The following is a 20278-nucleotide window of genomic DNA, read 5'->3' as shown; positions in this document are numbered from 1 at the left end:
AAAAAAATCTGCTAATGAATGTTCAGGATCTGCCTGGGAAGAGCACGGAGGTGGCAGACAAACCTGGAGCGGCCCTGCTCGGCACGAGGTCCTAACGCTCTTTTTGGGAGCGTCGTGTCTGTCCCTGTTGGTAGTGTCCCGCACCACTGCAGGGACACTTTCCACCCTTGGGAAAAGCAGCGTTGGGGGAGCGTTTGCTGGGCGCAGGCTCCTGCTGCAGCCACAGCGCCACGCGGAAGTGGTCCGGGGAAGCTGGCCTTCCCCATTTTGATGCTACTGAGGAAACATGTATTTGGATGCCTAGACAGCATCTAGAATACCATGGGGGAAACAAACTCGATGCTGATGGTCCTTTGCACTGATGGTTCCTGTATCTCAAAGCCAGATGTTGCCTCCTAAATTCACGTATGACCTGGGCCACAAGGGGGTGACACAGGGCCCTGACACCCCCAGCCCTGGGGGCTCCCATCCTGGCAGGATCTGCTCAGCCTCCTTTCTATGCAGAAAAAAAAGCCTTTTTGAGCTGCCCAAGCTTGAAGTGACGTTACAGACAGCTGCTGAGTCCTTACAAAGCCACAACGATGAGAATATTGACTGTCTAAAAATAGCTGCGGTCACGTTCAGCAGACCTGAGGTCTAGCTGCATCCCAGGGTAAAGCATCTCTTTAAAACTGGGCTTTTCCTAGAGCCTCAACTGCGGTTCCTTCTGGCCCTCACTATTTCTAGGAACAGAGACTTTTAGCACCGCTTTTGCCCTCCACTACTGCAGAGCAACCTCATTTCAGCATCCGTGGGACGGCCGGCAGACAGAGTGGGAATAACACGCTGCGACTCCAAGGCGTTTTTTGGTGGGAGAAGGGGCAGGTTGCACACTTGGGGCTGGCACTCACAAAGCAAATGGGCGCGCGGGTTGTTGGAGATGCTGTTTCCACTTTGCTGTAACAGCCTGCTGTACTAGGTCTATTCCTTTCATTTTTTTTCCYGGTGGTTTTAAAAGAGAGAAACGTTTAATGCAGGGAATTTTGAATAATGCCAGCAAAACGTCAGCGTTGTGTTGATTCCCTGCAGATTTTGTATGTGCCATGCAGCATTGCATTTGCACATGCCACGGCAATTGTGGGGTTTTTTTAAAAAAAAAAGGGGGGGGGGGAAAAAAGCAAACCTTGGCACTGTTTGTTCTCTCTCCTTGCGAACGTGAAATTGTGTTGCGTGCTCCCGCCACCGCTCGAGAGCTCTGAAGTGACGGGGAAAGGTAGCAATTTGAAAAGCTTGCAGTCTCCAGAGTGGCTTAAATCGTCTTAACCGTACATATAAACCTCGCGACTTTGAAATCCAATGCGGCTGGGCTTTGCAAGCGCTATCTATATCGCTCCGCGCTGCGCGGCCGCTCTTCGCGTCCAGGCTGCTGGAAGGCGCGACCTTAAATCCTGCGCCGGCTCTCTGGTCCCATAGSAGGCCGTTTAGGTGCTGCTCCCATACGTGCCACTCGTACGGGAACCGGTGGTGCGTGGCTTAGCTAGGACGGACGCGGGCTGCCGTATCCCGTCAGGAGTCCGCTCGGCTTTGAGAAATTGAATTGCATCCATTAACTCGGAAACGCTGTCGAATTAAACGGCCCTTAAGTACCGCTAGCGTAATCTCGTATTTGCAATGGSCCCGGCGAGGGCGGCTAATGAAAAGAGAAATACTGTGACCCGGAATGAAATCAGAGCCCTCGCAATTGCTAAAAACGATGTTGACATGCTTTTTACTTTCAGAAGGCCAGGAATCGATATTGGCTCATTACTGGATTGATTAAGAGCTTTGAAAGCTAAATGTGTAAGTTTTGAGTTATTRCTAGACGTTAGGGAGTTCCTTCTGCCTCAATATCTGGCTCCAAAGTCTGGCTCYGTTGCTATTAATGGCAGGTTTGATGGACATTTTGCTCCCACAGCACAGAGAATAGATTTTTCTGATCCTAGCCCTGGGTTACCGCAACACCGGTGTGCAGAAATGTAAAAGCATTTGATCCTGCACAGTGTGAGGACTGAGGACACCATAAAATAACAGAGGTTCAGGAGAGAGGAGCATTTAAATCTGCGTGGGGAAGTACGTAGGTGCGTTTGGACTTGGATAGACAGCTAGCAATCTTCTTCTGCTTTTAAAAGCAAATAATCCCTTGGGTTTATCAGGCAAATTCGTGCTGCAGGAAGGCAGAGCGCCTTGTGCTGTTGCACCACCAAATCTGCCGTTTCCTGTGGCGAGGGGGTCGCTGGCTCTGTGCACGACCACCGTTTGCAAACAGAAGCCAATAAATTAAATAAATCCCCGTTGCGGCGTCTAGCTCTTCCTGGGTTGGGGACGGTGTCCACCTGGGCGCTGATGGGAAAATCAGTGAGGCAAGAGCGGGGATGTGGCCATAAAACCGGCTTAAATCTCCGACGGTAAAGTCAAATCTTCCGCGGTCCGCGTGTGCTGTAGTACGAGCGTGGATGCTGCGTATCGGTGCGGTGGTTTTGATCAGTAAATCCAGCGGTGAACCCGCTTGACGTCTGCGCTTCTCCAGCTGGAGCTTTGCAGGGTTCAAAGAGAAGAGTTTGGCGCCGTGGCAAAGCGGCTCCGCGGGACGCTGCCCTGTGCGTYGTGTCCGAAAGGGGCCCCGCGCTTGCAGGAGACGCAGCCCCGAGGGGAAATTACCGGCAGCGCTCGCTTTGAACGGCCCGTAACCRGGCAGTCGGAGGCTTTGCCCTACCTTTTAGGCAAGACTTACTGAAAAAGCTCAGCGCTTTGTGCAGGCGTGTTAAAGAGAGCGGCCGTCCCTTTGCCTTACTCATTTGCRAGGAAAGAAAACTGTTAAAAAGTGAAATAAATCGTTCCCAGACTGCTCACGTGGCTCACCAGAAGATTTTAGTCTGGAAAGTGTGTAYTGAAAGTATTTAGGCTTGTTTCACTTCTTTGTGGCTTCTAATGAACGTGCGAGTGGGGCAATGCAGCTATTTATTCTGTTTCTCTCCTTACTGAATTTTATTTATTAAGTTCCTTCTTTTCAGGCAATCTGTTTATTTAAGTGAAAAATATTTGTCTTGGAACCACTTTCTTATCTTGGAGGTGGTTAAACGAAATGGTACGTACTCACCTGAAACTGAATATTCCCGATTTAATGCRAACAAATCGTTTGAAAACTGAATTTACAGAACCAGTGCATGACTTCAGACCGATGCTTGGCATATTTGAGCTCCGTATTAGTTTGTCTTCKCTTTTTATAGCTCTCAATCAACGAAAATAGCTAAAGGAAAGAAGTAGTCCAGAGCATCTGTCTGTAGCGCGTTCTTGTGATCTTTAAGCGGATCCTCAAAACGGCCATACAAAAGCAGCTGCGTGAGGTCCTGGGCAAAGGCAAAGGGGGAGCGTCGCTCCTGCCGAAAGCCGCCRTCGGCGAGCGTTTAGGCTTTTCCCTGCCTCCTGGAGAGGCGTTCGCCAGAGGCAGCTGCGTGGCGCTGTTGGCGCGGCCTTTTCTGCAAAATCACCAAACTTGGAGAAACGTTAAATCCATTTTTTGCCGCTCGGAGCCCTCTTCAACAAATGCCCCTCTGAAGTGTCCCGCAAAACCCACCTGGCTTCAAAACCGAGCCAGCGTCTGCTGGTTCTGCACCACGGCGGCTTCTGCCACCRCCTGGGGCTTCTTCCCAGCGGCTCTCCTGGCTGCATGAATTCGGCTCGCGAAAATCGTTGCCTGCTGCGGACGGGGTTTGCAGAACGCGGGTGGGCAGGATTTTTTTTTTTTAAGAGTGTGCTATGCATTAAGGATATAATTATCTTTCTGTCTGTTCRTGCCAGTTTTTTTAGCTTCTCCTGATTTGTAGTCAGGCAGTGTTTGCTTTTCAGCTTGTCTGATTTTTTAATTCATGTTTTCATTCTGCCCTTTCTCAGCTATTCCCATAATTTTGTTTGTTGAAAGAGAAGCATTTGCCATCCTGGCCTGAACCGAATAGAGTCTAGAGACATTCGAGACAAGTCCTACTCCTTAAAACGTCCTAGTGCGGCTGATACCGGGGCGTACCAGCACCTTGCAAATACACATGGGGAACCGAGGCCAGGAGAGAAACTTGACCCAATTATTTGATACTGTTGTGAGTCGCTGCGTGTTGCAGTAATTTAGTGGTTTTGGAGCCTTACTTCGTCCCACAGCATTTCCACATCTCTTAAATCCCCCAATCTTCAGAAMACTAGTCACCTTTATACTTAGGAGAACTGGACTTGTACGTCCTTTCCATGAAGAACCTAGAGGCATCTTTAATCTAAAACATACTAATTAGTGTAGAAAAGGAGGATTTTATCCAGCGAGACCCTTGTATTGGAGCTGTTCTTCACCATTATTTTTTTACACACAGAGGGGGAAAAAGAAGATTCTTTTTTTTTTTCCATGCAGCACTGACTAGATATTTTGCATAGAGCTCAATGCAAGAATCATAAGAACTCGAGGACCCATGTGGGTTTCAGTTTTGTCTTACTGTTTTGTCCACTGAGAATCATACCGATTTTTACATTGAGCTGATAGTTCAACAGTTTACRTTTGCTCAGTTGTCGCTAGGATTTGACGCGTCTCTTCCCTGCTTACTGGCGCTGGAGCGGAGGGGATAGCCGCCAGCGTCTCTCAAAGCAGCTGGTTCAAATGTTTAACAAAACTTGCTTCTGGGACGGCCCCGTGCCTTCCTTCTCTGCAGTGATGCGAGCRTTTCCGTGCCATCGGTGGGATGAAGTAATGCAAAGTGAGCTTCCAAGTCAGGAGCCCGGGTATTCCTAGGGAAGGCAAAAGGCAAAGTTGCCTGTGCAGGTGTTAACCGCTTAATTAGGCAGCTGGGTGATTTTCTTGACCAGTCCTAGGTGAAAACAAYGCTGTTCAGTTGTGGTTGTGTGAACTGGGAGTTGCACAAGAGCTTGAAAAGGTGCATGCAGTACAGTTAAATAACGAACACCTGCGGGAAGAAGTTCCCTGGTGGCTTGCCCTTGGCCAGCCACCCCAGGCGCCGTGCGTTGCAGCCAGTGCTGGTTGCTACTCGGGGATTTGCTGGAATATGAAGGGATTTTGGAGACGTRCACCATGGCCCGTAGGCTGGGGGTGCAAGGCTGGAGGGTGTTGGAGGATAAGGAAGGGTTTGAGGTTCTGTACTGGGGAGAGAGGGAATGGGCAGCAGCATTGCTGGGGATGGGTCTGTCATCCTGCCTATGAAGTTACTGTGTGAGAGCAATGCTGGTTTGGCTTTCGTTCTTCTTTAGCAAGTGGCTTGCTAGYTGATGAGGCAGGAGACTTTCAGGCRGCTGGTTTGAGGAGATCTTTCCCCACCCCAGAAGGCAGGGAGGCTGGGTTTGGGCAAGCACTGTGCTCATGGGGAGCAGGGACAGGGGAGGAGAGTGACAGGGTGAAAGGCAGGAGCACAGCTCGACGGGAGGCAGGTGGCTGCTGCTTGTGGAAGGAGCAAGTGAAACCCAGTGTAAGCAGAGTGACATCCTTAGGGGTCCCTCTCCTTATTTGACTTGGCCCTTCTGGTCTCAAAAGGGAGAAAAAACAGCAGYATCCTCCAGAAAATGGCCATAGCGWCCTCAAGCTATGATGGGAAAGCAGGTATTTGCTTTCTGCTGAAGACTCCAGGAGGCTGTACCAAGCATTGAAGTTAAAGCTTTTATCAGCCCYGCGTCCTGCCCCTGACCGACAGCTACGCTGCTGTGTGTCTTCAAAAGGAGTCGGGCCGGACCATGCTCCGCTGCACCTGGCAATAAGCTTGGTGGTTATGTCCTTAATTAGAACGGTGATATTCCCATAAGCAAGCTAGTGACTCAGTATTCAGAGGTCTAGAAAGCACAGTGCAAGATAAAGATTAAAAAAARRGRGGGGGGAATTGTAAAGTCTRAAGAGGTGGAGACATGGGGAACATGTAGTGGTCTTCCAGTACTGCAGAAGGCACAGAGGGTTCCTGGGGAGACCAAGCASAGTTCTCATTTGGGGCTCCCAAGTGCTTTCTCCCCCCCTGCAGGGGCAGCCRAGCTCGGGGACAGTCAGGAAGGTCTTTGCTATGATGTGACCTCTTTGACATCAGCATTGAGAGATATCCAGGACCTGGCAAGGAGATGCGGTAGGGGGAGGAGACTTGAGGGCAAAGGACTCCAGATCTGTAGAAAACCAGGCTTTGTTAGCTCAGCCGCTCACAAAGCTGTTCTAATTAAGGACATAACCACCAAGCTTATTGCCAGGTGCAGCGGAGCATGGTCCGGCCCGACTCCTTTTGAAGACACACAGCAGCGTAGCTGTCGGTCAGGGGCAGGACGCGGGGCTCTGGGCTTCAGTTTGAGTTTATGAAGACAAGCGGTTGCTGAGGCYTCTGTTCTTCCATCACCACCACAGTTCAGTGGGGTTTCAGCGTGGAGGAAAAGAAAGTCACAGAAAATCACACATTATACAGTGCGTCGGTAAAACCTAGGTCCCCAATATTACATTTCAAAGAGGATCTTAAAAGGTGCATTTAGAAAACCATCATCAGACAGGCTTCTCACTGCCAAAAAAAAAAATCGAGATGGATTTAGATGCAGCCAGTGGTGTTGCATCCCTTCTAGTGATGCATGTCCTATTTGTCGATACAGCGAGGGGAGCAGAAAACACATCTGCACGAGGCTCGCTGCAATCGCTGTGCTGGCATTTCTGTAGGGAGCCAAGGCTGGCTTTAGGTCTTCAGCCAGTAGCATGACCTTTGCTTTCAAGCCTCTGTTTATTCATGAGCCATTTGTTTCCATTTTACCTCGTCCTGTTATGATCTTTTACCCTAAGTCTCCATCCCCGGTGCTGTTTGTCCCAGAAGTGTTTATAAAGCATCRTCGTGCTGTCTCCGCGGTGGCTTTTGCAAGGCTAAACAAGCAAAGCCCTTTTAGTCCGTTTGGCAAGCTGGACTTTGTTCCYGTAGGCATTTCTGGTATCCCTTCAGAAATGGGGCTTCTACCGTCGTTCCTCTCAGTACRGAAGTGGGACAGCGTTCACGGGACCCCAATGAGCTTTTAAAAACAGCCCAGACTCGCCACTTCTAACGCTTCTTTCTCATGAGGAGAGGTTTGGGACTGTGTAAGACCTCCACTCATTCAGCCATCTCTTAAGCGTGGGTTTACCAGTGCCATTAAAGCGAATCCTGCGCTTACACGCTTGGCTGAATCAGAGCCTTAACTGCTCAGCAATTTAAAACCTATTCAACTCGGCTGCTTAGTTAATGGACAAGGAAAACACAAATAGCATTTTAGATGCCCTCTGTAATGTCCGCCTAATGTTTCTTTTGCCTCCAACCTTGCCAACTGCGAGGGTTAGCTAACGCTAAAAAAAATSCACCACCACCACCCCGTTTTGGCCTATTTTGGCCTCCTGAGAGAATTTTCTGTCGAAGCTTTCGACAGTTGGGGTCACTGATGGGAGGCTGACCAAGCTCCTCTAAAGCATGACTCCGAGCAAGAGCTACGGGGTACCGGTGCCAGCTTGTAAGATGAGACCAGGGCTGGCAAACTGCTTCCAGAAGGAGCTTTCCCTGGGTTTTAGCAAAGCAGAAGTGCGAGCAAGCCCTTGACCACATGTTTGGATTTCRAAGGGATATCCATTTTCCTGAAGTTGAGCTTTCCTAGTGCTCTCTTGTTTCACTTAGCCTTTTTCCTGGCAATGAGGATTTTTTTTCCCCCCAGCCATCTTACAGCTGAGTAACTTCCCTCGCATCCCAGTTTCCCAAACACTCGAGCCCTTTGAAAGCCTCCTTGCTCTTGTGGCTTTGCAACGGTGAAGCTGTCGGGGGCAGGTGAGACATGCTCTGTCCGTGGAGCAACCTGGGGAACTCGGTCCAAACTTTGTGCCCATGTCTGTGCTGTGCTTACAGGACCATCCTGTTGAGGAGGAGCCAGGAAGACCCTCCCGTAACCTCCCTGGGCTGCAGGGAACAGTATGCAAAGAAGAAAAAAAGGGGGGGGAGGCTCTGCTGGAGCCAACTTGGGCAAGAGCAGGCAGGTGGACTTCTCCAGAAGGTGGAAATGCCTGGTTATAATTTTGAAAGGCAAAGTTGTCCTTTTGAGCTGTACTGCCGTGCTGTTCTGACTTAGGTATCTGAGAAAAAGGAAAGAAAATGGTAAACRAGATACCTGCCATGTGTTACACAATAAGGGAAACACATATACCCARAGAGATACATTTTTAGCTTTCCAAAAGTGTAAAAATGAGTCTATTTGGAGAGTTCTCACTTGAATCTTTCCTATGGGGTTTGCTCTTATGCAAGCTTCTCGGTTGCCCTTCGTCTCACCTAACCTGGACTGTGGCAGTTATCCCAGAGGAGATGCTAAAGGCCTGGACAAACGCCGCGCGCTCGGCGTTCCTCCCCGGAGGGTGATTACTGAGAGAGAAGTTATCCCAAAGCTGAAATATTCCTGAGGTCGGAAGGGGCCGGAGGGCCCCATTCCCTGGGATGAAGGGCAGCTCCGGGCTCTGCAGGGATGGTGCCGGGGCCCGGCCTCGTGGGAACAGGGGCAGCCGTGGTGTGATGTGCTGAAAAATGCCCGTGCCGAGACAGCCACAAGACGGAGAGGAGGGGGAGGCTTTAAAAATACCATCCCCGTGCAAAGCAGGCCCGGGCGCCAGACAGAAATAGCAGCCCCGGCCAGTGCTCGAGGGTTTAATTTAACTCTGGCGCCGCACGCGTGCGGGTCAAGTAGCTCGAAGAAGGGCCTGAGACCCTTACGGGAGGACTAGTGTGAGCCASCAAGCGAGGCTGGGAGGAAGCTGGGGACAAGGTTTCCCATCACATCATCTTTTTTCTTGTGCTGCGGGAATAAAATTCCAGTCGCCTCGTGGCTGGGCACCCGGTGGGTCTCCCCWTTCAGCTTGGGTCGTTGCTTAAAAGCAGAACTTTCCACATGCTGATAGAGGAATAATATTGTGGCAGCCACCCCATTAATTTCTTTCGCCATCAGGAACATCTTGTACAACTCTGATTTTTTTTTTTTTTTTGGAAGCGGGAGGCAGAGAGGTAGAGATAGTATCTCTAGACACCGCTGAAGAAAGGTGGGGAGCAGGAGGAGGGAGAAATAAGCAGCCTGGGGTGCAAAAGCAGAGTTAGCACACGGCACGTTTATTTAAAGGCAGTCRGAGACTCTCGAAAGCAGCTTCTCCCCTTCGGCAGCAGGTCTTTAGCAGCATCACAGATTCCTTCGTTTGGCAAGGTTTCTCTRCTTGAGCGAGACCGCAGCCCACCCATTTACATGGAAACGTGGCTGGTAAAAAATTCGTTTATTTTTAGTCCTGCGAACACTTGTTCTGTTCCCCATGAAACCATCTGCTTCTTCAAGTGTGTGGTTTTGGGTTTTTTGGATCAACAAACATAACTCTCCCTTTGCTCCTGCACCCCCTCRTCTTCAATTTTTCATCCTTTGGCCATAAACCTGGATGTTTTTCATACTCATCCACACAAAAGGAAGAATTATTTGCCTTGTTTTGGGAAGGGGAAGTCAGAAGAAGATAGGGATTAAAAGATGGAACAGATCAAAAACTCCCATGGAGAATTTTTTTCTTCTACCTCCCACCCTCTGTAACCTCTCTCTGCCCTCCCACTGGTATTTTGGGCAAGAAAGTTTCGGCTGGYTCTGATCCTTAGTTTGGCTTTGGAGTAAAATCCATCCAAAGCATCTAGGTGCCTGGAGGGGGCTGGGCTGATGGGACCTGGTTCCTTGGAGATCTCTTGCTCACCTCTATTTTCTCCCAAAGGCAGCTCTGCCAGGTAAGAAAAAAGAAAAAGAGGCAGCCTGAGGCAATTCAGCTGATGTTCCCCAAGCACAGAGCAGCTTTCAGTGCTTCCTTCCTGTTCAAAAGCTGCTCTCCCAGAGAGGCTTTCCCCCCCGCACCTTGCCCGGGGCTTTTGGCCTCATGCTGAGCCATCTTCCAGCCAGGCTGAGTGGTTTTGATTGCCAGTTTGATTTGGGTTTGATTGCTGCTTGAATTGCCTTGCATTCATCCAAGGTGATAACCAGGAGGGGAAGGAAGTAGCCCTGCGGAGATGGTCACAAGTCCGAGATGGCCGGGTATGTTAGTGGATGCATTGGCCATCAGCAAAGGCTCGTGTGTTGGTACTTTCCTGGGCCGGTTTCGTTGGACGGGGCCATGGCAAAGGCTGGGCTTGGAGTGCATTCAGCAAATGAGGTCCAGATCTCTGTCTCTCATTGGCTTTCTTGTGCAACAAGGCTCAAACCACAAAGCTCATCTGCGGTGAAAGCAAGCRAACAAACAAACAACAACCAAGGGGGGAAACTTGAGCGTGTTAATCTTGTGCTTGTTGAGAGGCATGGGACTTCCCAGCATTTGGGAAAAATCCAGGAGATCATATCAGGATTTTTGAGTTTAGTTGAGTCCAGGGTTTTGCTGGTTCTTGGACTTAACTACACGTTGCTTGTTCCTTGCTAGTCCTGCTGTGATCATCACTTTGCAATTATCCTCAGTCTTTGGGGCTTTAATTAGACATTGAAGCTTTCAGTTGAATGAATGGCTGTTTTCTTCTGCTGTCTGCTCTGAAGCTGTGAATGTTTCCCACCAAAAAGACGTGAGGGTCCAGCTGTAGCTGGGATGGTTTTCCCCTTTGGCACTGTGAGCTCTGCATCTGTACTTGAATAGCTTCTTCCTTCATCCAGCATCTTCAAGGAGTGTCATGGGCATGGGGGAATCAAAATGCCCTGGTTTGGTGAATCGTGGCAAGCTATAGCCATGCTGGTGGGTCTCGGGGGYTGGCACAGTGAGTGCCAACACAAGAGAGCCCCCACAAGAGGGGTCGTAAATTGGTTAAAGCTTTAGGTTCCCACTCCRTCTATCTGCCTCCATCAGGGGCTTCCTTCTGGGGCGAGAAGGTCCAGGAGGACTGAGGACTGTGAAAGTCAAGGCGCTGCCTTGCACAAGGCTGGTCTGACTGGAATTCATATGCAACCTTGGGTCCATTGGCTTGTGAATTGCCCACATGAGCCCTAGTTAAAATTCAACTACTTGAGAGGTGGGATAGTTGGGGTTATTCTCCTGCCTTGGCCAGACCCGTCCTCCCAAGGGCCCAGCTCCCAAGTGTTGGTCCGAGAGGGCTCAGTGCTTTCTGTCCCAGAGACATACATGCAAAATGTAGCCTGTTCAGCAAAGTGCAGCTTTGCCAGTAAAACTGCCTCCACACATCCATGAAGAGGTTTCTAACGGAATAATGATAGCTTAAAATAACCCAAGAGCTGAGCTCTGTGTGAGGAAAAGGAGCCTTCATCTGCAGGAGCCCCTGTCGCAAGTGGCTGCGCGTTGCTTGCGGCTTGGCTCTGTCCCAGGTTGGGCCTGGTGGGAACCCACAAGCTGAGAAGTACACAGAGTCTGAACTAAGCTTGTGGCAGTTCCCTGTAAACACATCTGCCTTCTCTGGGACTCGCTGTCCCAAACGCTGTATATATTCGTGGTGTGAATCTGTTGTAGGCAGCATCCAGAGGTCAAGCGGCAGAGGACTGGGACGGCAAAGCTTAAAAAAACATTGACACAGTCCATCATGATGCCTGGGAACCTGGTTCTTCTGCATTGGCATCACTTTCGGTTTGACCTCCTGTCCCAGTTTGCTGTGACAGCCTGGATTGCTCRTCTGTCCTCGGACTCTGCGTTCCCTTCTGCCTCTGCCTTCCCCGGGGCTTTGCTGCCTTTAGGCTGCATAAATACAAAGGAATTCAAGTTAAAAACATTTAGAGCAGAGGTGAGAKTAAGAAAGCTCCTGATGTGACGTGACAAACGCGTCTGAAGGTAAACTCTAGTTGCAGCTCTTCTTGAATGCTCAGGGTTGAGCAGACTAAATGACGTGTACTATTTTCTTCCCACCTTGCAAAGAATAACCCCTTCTTGGCTGRTGGAAGGGGAGGATTCAGCCAGGTTGCTTCTGTACTAGTTGGAGAATGAAAACAAAGACCCCGGTGTTTTCCCGGAGTAGAGGCTTTCAGATAAAGCAAAGGTGGCACGTTCCAGCAAGAGGAACCCAAGAAGTATCAGGGAAAGAGGAGAGAGTGATACGAAATGCAAGACTTTTCACGTGTGGAAAGCTAAGCACTTTCTGCTTGGAGAACTATCATTGCAGCTAGCGTGYRAAGCTCTCCAGACAGGAGGAGGAGRTGTCTATCAAATAATTTTCWGGAGCCCTAATWGCAGAGCTCTTCACGCAAACTWGGGCTGTAAGGGGTGCAATGGACAAAGATCTAGTTATTTCTCCCAAGTTTTTAGAAGAATTTATGGCCAATACTCTTTTTGACTGGCTATGAGCGACTTCCTCATACTTTTTTGTAGCTAATCCTCAGAAGCTTAGGCCTTGTAGACGTTTGCTGGGACGCCCCGGAACATCAGTCCCAGGGCAATTAAGAGGATCTGGGATGCAAGAAAAAGCCTTTCATCCAGTCGTTTTCCACCAGACACTCTCARGATGTTCGCTGGGAGAAGACAAATTAAGGATCCTTAAAGTTACGTCTTTTATCAGGCTATTGCTGGTTCTCTTTGCAGAAAAATACACTCATTAATAGTCGTGTGCGTCCTCATCCTGTAAAGAACAACACAAAACTGTGTTAGGAGGTGCCTTCTTCAAGTAAAAGCTGTCTTTGTACCACAAAACAGTAGCGTGCACTTGGAGGCTCCCTGGAAGAGCAGGTCTTCCAGCACAGCRGGTCACAGTTCGTGCTGCGAGGCTGAATCTTTGCCTGCTGTTGGTGGCGTGACGTATGGATGCATGGCCTGGGGAGAAGAAGACAGACCGGCCTTTTGGAGATAACCCTCTCCTCCATGTCGATTCCCAAGGGGAATCGGAGCGCCCGAGGCTGGAGCATGGCCGAATGGGGCACTTCGCGGCAAGCCGCCAGCCGTAACGAGACTTTTAATAGAAAGTTCATGCCCCTCTGAGCAGCTCAGGCTCGATATAGGCAGGTTTGGGAGCTCATTTATTCAGCAGCTCCTTACGGCCTTCACAAATGGGGCCCGTGAAGTGCAGAGCTGGGGCCGTGCCAGCACTCAATTATTTACAGCTCTGTGCAGCTGACTGATTCCTCCCCTGCCAGCTGGGCTGGGGTGGGAAAAACTCCTGCAATGAGCCCCAGAAGAAAGCAAATTGCTACCTGCTTTTTTGCTTTGGGGGTTTCTCTAGTGCGAGTTGCCCACAGGGCACATGGGAAGCGCGCGCCTCTGTTTTTCCGACTTTTGTCCATGCGCGGTGGGAGCARGGGAGGAGCGAAGCAAGGCGAAGGGCAGCGCAGCTGGATTCAGCTTCGTTAGCTTTAACTTCTGCTTCTCTTTTCACGTTCTCATGCTCTCTTATTCTTTATTTTTTCCTGAAGTGGCTTTATCTTCCTCRATTTGGTTCTGTGCTTTACATGTCTCACTCACCTCTGCCTCCCTCCGTTTCCTCCTTTGCTCCCAGTTCCCCCCAGCCGCTTGCTGGATACTTTAATATTTCTGTGTTCCTCTGCTCTCTTCCTCCTCATTGTGTGTGTCTCATTGCTGTTCTCCACCGGACACGTTTCCCTCTTCCCTCTTGCATATGTCTCTGCCTTTTTTTTTTTTTTTTGCTCCCTTTCTGCCTCAGTGGTGTGCTCTTAAATTCCCAAGAACGACCGCTGCGTCCGTTGCTGGACAGGCCACATTTTGCACCTGCCTCCTAGGGCCGCATGCACTTTGTCATGACACTGGCATGGGGAAAGCTGGCTTGTAGTGTCCTGTCAGCTGTCTAKCATGGAGGGTTGTTTTTATTTTCTTACAAGCTGTTATCTGGTGGTGAAAATGCAGTATGAGGTACGTTGCGTTTGCGGTCTAGACGCCTCTGCCTTTGCTCAAGTGTGACATCTTTGGGTTGCGCTCAAATGTCTTCTTGATGCTGCATTTGATCTCCCAGATGTTCGATCTCCCTTTGGCTATGTCCTTAGCCTCAGGCTTTGGCATATCCGTGGGCAAAATCCACGTGTTTGTATGGTATGTTCTGCAGAAGTGCTGGAAGCTTTGGGTTGGCCCCTTTCCACCAAGCTGGTAGATGTATACCATGGCTTGAGTCTGGTGGTCCTTCATTGTTCATAAATCAGTAACTCTCATGGGCGCCCCCCATTTCAAAGCCCTGCTCGGAGGACTTGTTTTCAAAGCCCGACTAAAGCATAGCCAGACCGCTCCAGGGATATGTTATTTCTGTGGCTCGTTTGAGTCCCCTGCTCTGGTTTGCAGAGGGAATGGAGAGTGTTTCGTTGCTTCTCGTTCTTCAACTCATTGATCCAGATCTGAATGGCTGGGAAGGGAAGAAATGCCTCCTGGCCATCAGTCATTCCTGAGGTGCTGGGGCTGAGATTTGAAGCCCAGGCTTCATGAAAACTACTGCATTTTCCCCTCCTAGCCTCCGTGCTTCGCTTAGCGTTCAAAACTGAAACATCCAAGACCGGCACGTGCCTCTGGCCAGGGTCTTCTTACATGGATGCTGTAAGATGAATCCATGGATGGTATGAGTTGGGGAGAGCTTTAAATTATGGTAAAATAATACGGTTTGATTTCTGAAATGATGAGGGCTCAGTGCTCCCTGCCTATCTTGAGTGTCTTTGGACGTTCGATTTCTTATTTTTCTGATACCATTTGTAGCTGCTCGGTCTGGTGGCAGATAGAGAAAACGATGTGTCKGTTATTCCAGCACTCAGCTGGTGGGATTCGTTCTTTTAGTTCCATTATTAACTTCTTGTTGAAAATACCCAGAACTGGAAACTCTGTTTTGACAACCAAACTTCTCCAAAAAGAAACGGCTCTTCTGACTAAACGTGTTCTTGATGAAGGCTAGCGTGCACGCCATCGGAAGAGCCAGTCCAGGCCTTGACACTGTTGCAAGGCAATTCCTGACCGATGCCAGTAGGAAAAGCTGCTGCTTCTTGCGACTGCTTCACGGTCCCGAAACCTCACTGGAAGCCGCGGGAAGGAACCCATTTGCCTCCGGTGACCCGAATCCACCGCGACGTCCTTAGTTCCCGCCGTAGGACGTCGGCACCTAAAGGCCGTGAGGAATTCGGGGCTAGAGCGAGCCCCGTCTCCTCGTGTAAGGAAGGCCACTGGGCGGCTGCAGCTGTACCCGTGCGCAGGCGGCGCCTCTTCACGCCGTTGCAACCTCTCGGCTCGCGCTGAAATTACACACCGGGGTTCGTCCTCAGGGCCAGAAGCTGCCGGGGGTCGAAGCCACCTGCCTTTGCTCTGCTGGCCTCTTGCAGCTAAGGTTACRAGGTGCGTTGCTTGCCATTACTGCTTTCCAAGACTGCTCGCTTGGTGGCTGAAAAAGCCTGTGATTTGCTCACTGCCAATTTTTTTGTGGCTAAATTCCATGCTGCTTATTATTTTTGAAAGCCCCACTCTTTTGAACAGAGCTATTGACACATAGCAAAAAATAGCGTTGGTATGTGATGCTCGCCTGAAATGCACTCCAGTAGCTGCAAAGACACGAGCTGGCACTTTGGGACCAAGGGAGAGGGATTATTTATAGCCAGCCTCCGTAAATCATTCCTACTATTTTTTCTGAGCCTGATCCCCATTCCCCTTTTAACATTGCTGTTATTTTCCCTTTCCAGACATACTGGCTAGTGAAACCGCACTAATTGTGCACTGATTTGTAGGAATTCATCCAATAATGTGATTTGGTAACCTGACTGAGTTGCACCAACGCAACGTGGTTTGGGCCATCTTAGTTGGTTTGTAACCTGTTTTGAGGTGGTCTCCATCACCCTCTAAGACAGTTTTACAGGGGTGCTGGGGACTCACAGGGGTAGAGGTCAGGAGGGACCTCYGGATGCCGCTGAGTCCCACCTCCTGCTCGGAGCAAGGCTGGCTGGCGGGTCGAATCAGGTTGCTCGGGGCCTGTCTCCCCAAAGTCTCTCTCTGCTGTTCTTTGTCCTGTATTCAATGTATTCTTGCCCCAAATTCTGCTTTGAGCCCATAAGGACATTTTTAAGGACACTACTAGGCAACAGCAACAGGGATCTGCCTGGGTGCTGGGTGCTTATTGCCCAGCTCCCCATACACCCTTACTCTCTTCTAAACAGAAAACTGGGAATTTAAAGTCCAAAGGGTGTTAAGCAGAGAGTAAATCCGTTTCCTTACTTATTTACAGCTTGCTTGGCAGGCCGCATTTTGAATAATTGGTTTATCTAGTCTCAAGCACTTCAAAGAGTAATAGAAGATGGTGTTGCAARAGTCAAAGAAGGACTGAAAAAAGAGAGAAAGAGGTTTTTAAGAGGCTGGTTAAGAGTGGGGTTACGTTTCCTTCATGCTTTGCTCTGTCAGATAGGTTTAACTTCAAATTCCAGTTCACGCTTTGGTGGAAGCAAGAGCACCAATTTCTCTGTGACCCCAAACTGCTATAAAATGAGCCCAGGGAAAGACCAGCCTTCCGCTGCTGGGACGGAAACTGGAGCATCCCCCCGTGTGGACAAGGTCTAAGATAGAGCCGTCTGGAGCGATTTGGGAACGCTGGCCAAAGTGGGCAAGGGCGACCTCTGCCCAGGCTGTGGTGGAGCTGGGTTGTGGGTGTTTTGGGTGGCAGGAACCTCCCGCCAGCGGAGCCCAGCCCAGCTCACRCCTGCTTTTCTTTCAGCCCATCACTTCATCGTTGCCACGGCGTGCCACGAAGCCGACTACGGGCAGCTGATCCGCGACTACTGCCTGAGCCAGTTCCAGGCGAGCATGGAGGCGCTGGGGCCACGGCTCTGGTGCGACTGGGAGGAGACCCTGGGGTAAGTTGCCTGCTGGCCGTGGGGATTTGGGACCAAGAGGGAGGTTTTGAATCTGGGGCGGAGTGCCGTCCGCCCTTGAGTTTTCCCTAGCAGCTCAAACTGGAGACTGGAGGAGCAGCGTTTCCATTGCAGGGCAGTCCTTTGCCGGGTCCCTGCTTGCAATCGGTGTCGGCATGCTGGCCGCGGGAAGGCGCGATGCGTTTGTGCAACCCTGCTGCCCGCTTTTCCGTCTGGGATTTTCTTTGAGCAAGTCTCCTGAAATATGGGGTATTTTTTTGCGGAGGGTGGGGAGAGGAGGATTTGCTCCTCCCTATTTGCAATCAGCAGAGCTGAATTTCTCGGCATGGCAGCAGTGTAAATAATTCTCCTGGCAAGATGGTTGTGATAACCGTGCAGAGCCAGGTACTGTTTTCCAGTAAAGTTTATGTAGCTCGTCAGCAGGAGCAAATAAAGCCCATTTTTAGCTTGTCTTCCCTTAATGCTCTCAGCTCGCTTTCCCCGGCGTGCCACTAAGGCAGCGTTACGCTGCTGCGGGCTTCCTCCTTGCAGGAAAACACAAGCGTGTGTGCAGGCGGACGCTAGCTGTGCATCTAGGGACTAAGGGCGGTTGGAAACGAGGAGCAGATGTTGCGACAGGCTGCGGCCGTTTTACACTGACATACAATTTTTGTAAGGCTTGAGTCAATTCAGTCCCCCTTCTTTTGTGCCAAATTAAAAAAATATCTATGCATATATATGTATATGTATATACACACACATATACACACATATGTATTATGTATACATATGCATACATGTGTGTATATATATATACACACACATAGAGAGAGAGAGAGAGGGAAGTTTTTCCTTCCCCTTTATTGGTGACAAAATGGAAGTGGGGAAAGAGAGGTTCCGGAAAGGTGGAAGGAAAGATAGATGTTTCTGATTCTGATGACTCTTGCCTGACTCAAAATATTACGCTTTCTGGAAAAGGAACAGGTTGGCAAGACTGGTAGAAATCTTCCCCTTTTTCCCGGCAGAGCTGCCCCCCGAGCTGGGCCATCCTGGGCTGTCCCCTTGCTGGGGTCAAGTCTGTCCTAGGGTAGGACCTTGTCCTTGTCCCTGTGCCCTTGCTGAACCTCATGAGGAGGTTGTTGGCCATTCTCCCAGTGGTCAGGGTCTTTCTGGATGGTGGCTTTGCCCTCCAATTTGGTGTCAGCACCTCCCAGCTCGGTGCCGTCTGGAGACGTGACAAGGTGCCATCCATCTCCTCCTCCAGGTCTTCGGTGAAGACATTGAACAGGCGCTGGAGGTATTAAACAACTTTTTCTTCATCTCTGGCTTCCTGCTTTTCTTCTAAATAGCTCCTACTAAACTTGTTATCTTTGAGTCACTCGGAGGAAATGTTGAGAGCTTGCAGTGTTTAATTTGATTGCGCGAGTCCATTTGCTCCATGTAAACGCAAGCCTCAGTTTATTTTGGAGAAGACATTCCTGCGATCTTCCCAGGCCCTCAGGGCATCGGGTAAATCGGGTAAAAATAGCTCGACTGCCAGACTGAACAAACCGCTCTGCAAGGAGTGGGCGGGATGTGGCTTTTAGGCTGCAAGCGGGGGGACCAGTAGCAGTGGATGTGTGCTGGGAGCTGGAGTCACTGCTGCGTGACGGGTCTCACCGTGCAGGACGTGCCGCAGATGTTTGGGTGCCTGGTGGTCAAGCGTGGTCTACTGAGCAGTCTGGCTGTTGAAGCCCTGATGGTTCCCTCTCTCTTCTGGGTGTGAACTTGCCAGCCCTTTTCAGGAGAAAAGGACTGTTTTTAGGAGCATCCCCAGGCAGACATGGAGCCAGGTGGTCTGTCCTCTTCCTTGCGTTCCTCGTCCCACAGACGTGAAGGTCTTGTGCAAAGTACTTGGGGCTGGGGTCCCGGAGCCCGAGCCTGCTCCAGGGAGCCCTGTCTGAGCCCGTGCTTTATCRGGCAAAAAGCCCCCGAACGGGAGTGCCGGAGAAGCACAGAAAGCCCCCGGTGGAGGGACCCCTGTGTGTGCATCCCCCCATCGACCACTGGGAACGTGAGCACGGTGCATTGCTGCACGCTAGCGTTAATACACCGCGTATCTTGTCCGGCAGGTGCCTGCAGAGCCAGGGCCTAACGTTCTTCATCTCGGTCTTGCGCAGAGCCTGGTTTTCCCTTGATGAACATCAGAGACCTTGTGATAGGCTGGGCAGGCCGGGGTCTCCTCTCTAGCTTTGGAGGGAAGGACTTTACTCCCACTGGTTGACACTCCAAGACGTAGAAATAACGTACCAGTCTGGAACCTCACTTCCTCTCCGTATCTTGCCCCCGACCGAGGACTTTTGATCCTTGAAACCTGCTTGAAATGGAGATTGGAAAGAGAAACGTCTCAGGGCTTTGCCCGTGGCAGCCGGTGTCGTACGGTGTTGCGTTTAGGGCAGTGATTTCTTGCGTGCCGCTCATTTGAAGATGAACCATCCGTTAGGCCCGGCGTTTGCTGCTCGGCTGAGCATGTCATGGTGAGGACATCTGGAAAAACGAATTGTCCCAGCAGGGTTTGTAATTGCGGTTTCTTTGTCCTATTTATAGGATGCAATCTTTCCTTCCATTAACGGTGCTCTCGGCTCATTGATATTATTGCATTTAGACGTAATTAAGCGATCTCTTCGGATGAGGAGCCCCGCAGTCTCTCCCCGAATTTCCGCCCGCGCAGCGCGGGCTCTTCCGACTCCGGGCGCCCGGCGCCTCCGACTTCCCGAGGCTCTGCCCTCCCGTCCCGCGCGGTCCCTCCGTGACTTCGTGACTGCCGGGAAAACGCGGGTCTCGCCGGGAGCGCTTTCGGCGCCGCCTTCCCGGCCAAAAGTCGGGGGCGACCCGAATCGGCGGCASCCCCGGCCGCGGCGCCCGCGCCTTACGGGCTCCTCTGGGCGGAGGGCTCAGCGGGCAAGGCGGCGGCGAAGCCCGCTCGGCCTTTTTATTTCTCCGGCCGCCTGATTTAATGGTTGTGTGTAGAAACGCTTTGTAGTGTGTGTCCCCCCCCTCCCCCCGAAGCCTTGCTGTTTCCAGGCTCGGGCTGCCAGGCCTGGGAACGCAACTTTTATTTTCTATTTGTTTTTTTTGCCCGCGCGGCGGCGGCGGCGGGAGGGGGGTCGGATGGTTTCGGCAGCTTTGCACGCTCCCTTCTCTGCCCYTTTTTCCTTCTCGATCCTGCGCGGGGCTGGCGGGGCGGCGGGTTGTCCGTGTGTCCTCTCCTCCCCTCCCACCGCTCCCTCCGCAGCACCTACGGCGAGCTCACCAACTGCACGGCGCTGCTGGCCGAGAAGCTGGCCTGCTACTGGCCCAACCGCCTGGTGGACGAGTTCTTCGTGGCCGTGCACCGGCGGTACTTCGGGAGCTGCCCGCTGGCGGGCCGGGCGCTGCGCGACCCGCCGGCCGCCCTGCTCGCGCCCTTCATCGCCCTGCCCGTGCTCGCGGCCCTGCTGGCGGCCGCCCTCGTCGTCTGGCGCAGCAAGCGCGGCGA

General features: G+C 51.1%; 1 protein-coding gene across 1 annotated transcript in view; it reads left to right on the top strand.

Annotated features, from left to right (window-relative positions):
- Positions 1-20273, top strand: part of RBM44 (RNA binding motif protein 44) — a gene marked incomplete at its 3' end in the record, with an annotated part of 37764 nt that extends 17491 nt beyond the window's left edge. The window contains exons 15-16 of the mRNA XM_085307478.1: positions 16626-16764; positions 20036-20273. Of these exons, the coding sequence (XP_085163604.1) occupies positions 16626-16764; positions 20036-20273 (377 nt within the window). The remainder of the gene's footprint in view (positions 1-16625; positions 16765-20035) is intronic.
- Positions 20274-20278: the final 5 nt, after the last annotated feature.

Source organism: Rhea americana, unplaced genomic scaffold (assembly GCF_003343005.1).
Source record: "Rhea americana isolate MKP2758 unplaced genomic scaffold, rheAme1 scaffold_259, whole genome shotgun sequence".
NCBI classification, from domain to species: domain Eukaryota; kingdom Metazoa; phylum Chordata; class Aves; order Rheiformes; family Rheidae; genus Rhea; species Rhea americana.
This window is presented reverse-complemented; position numbering and strand designations above follow the sequence as displayed.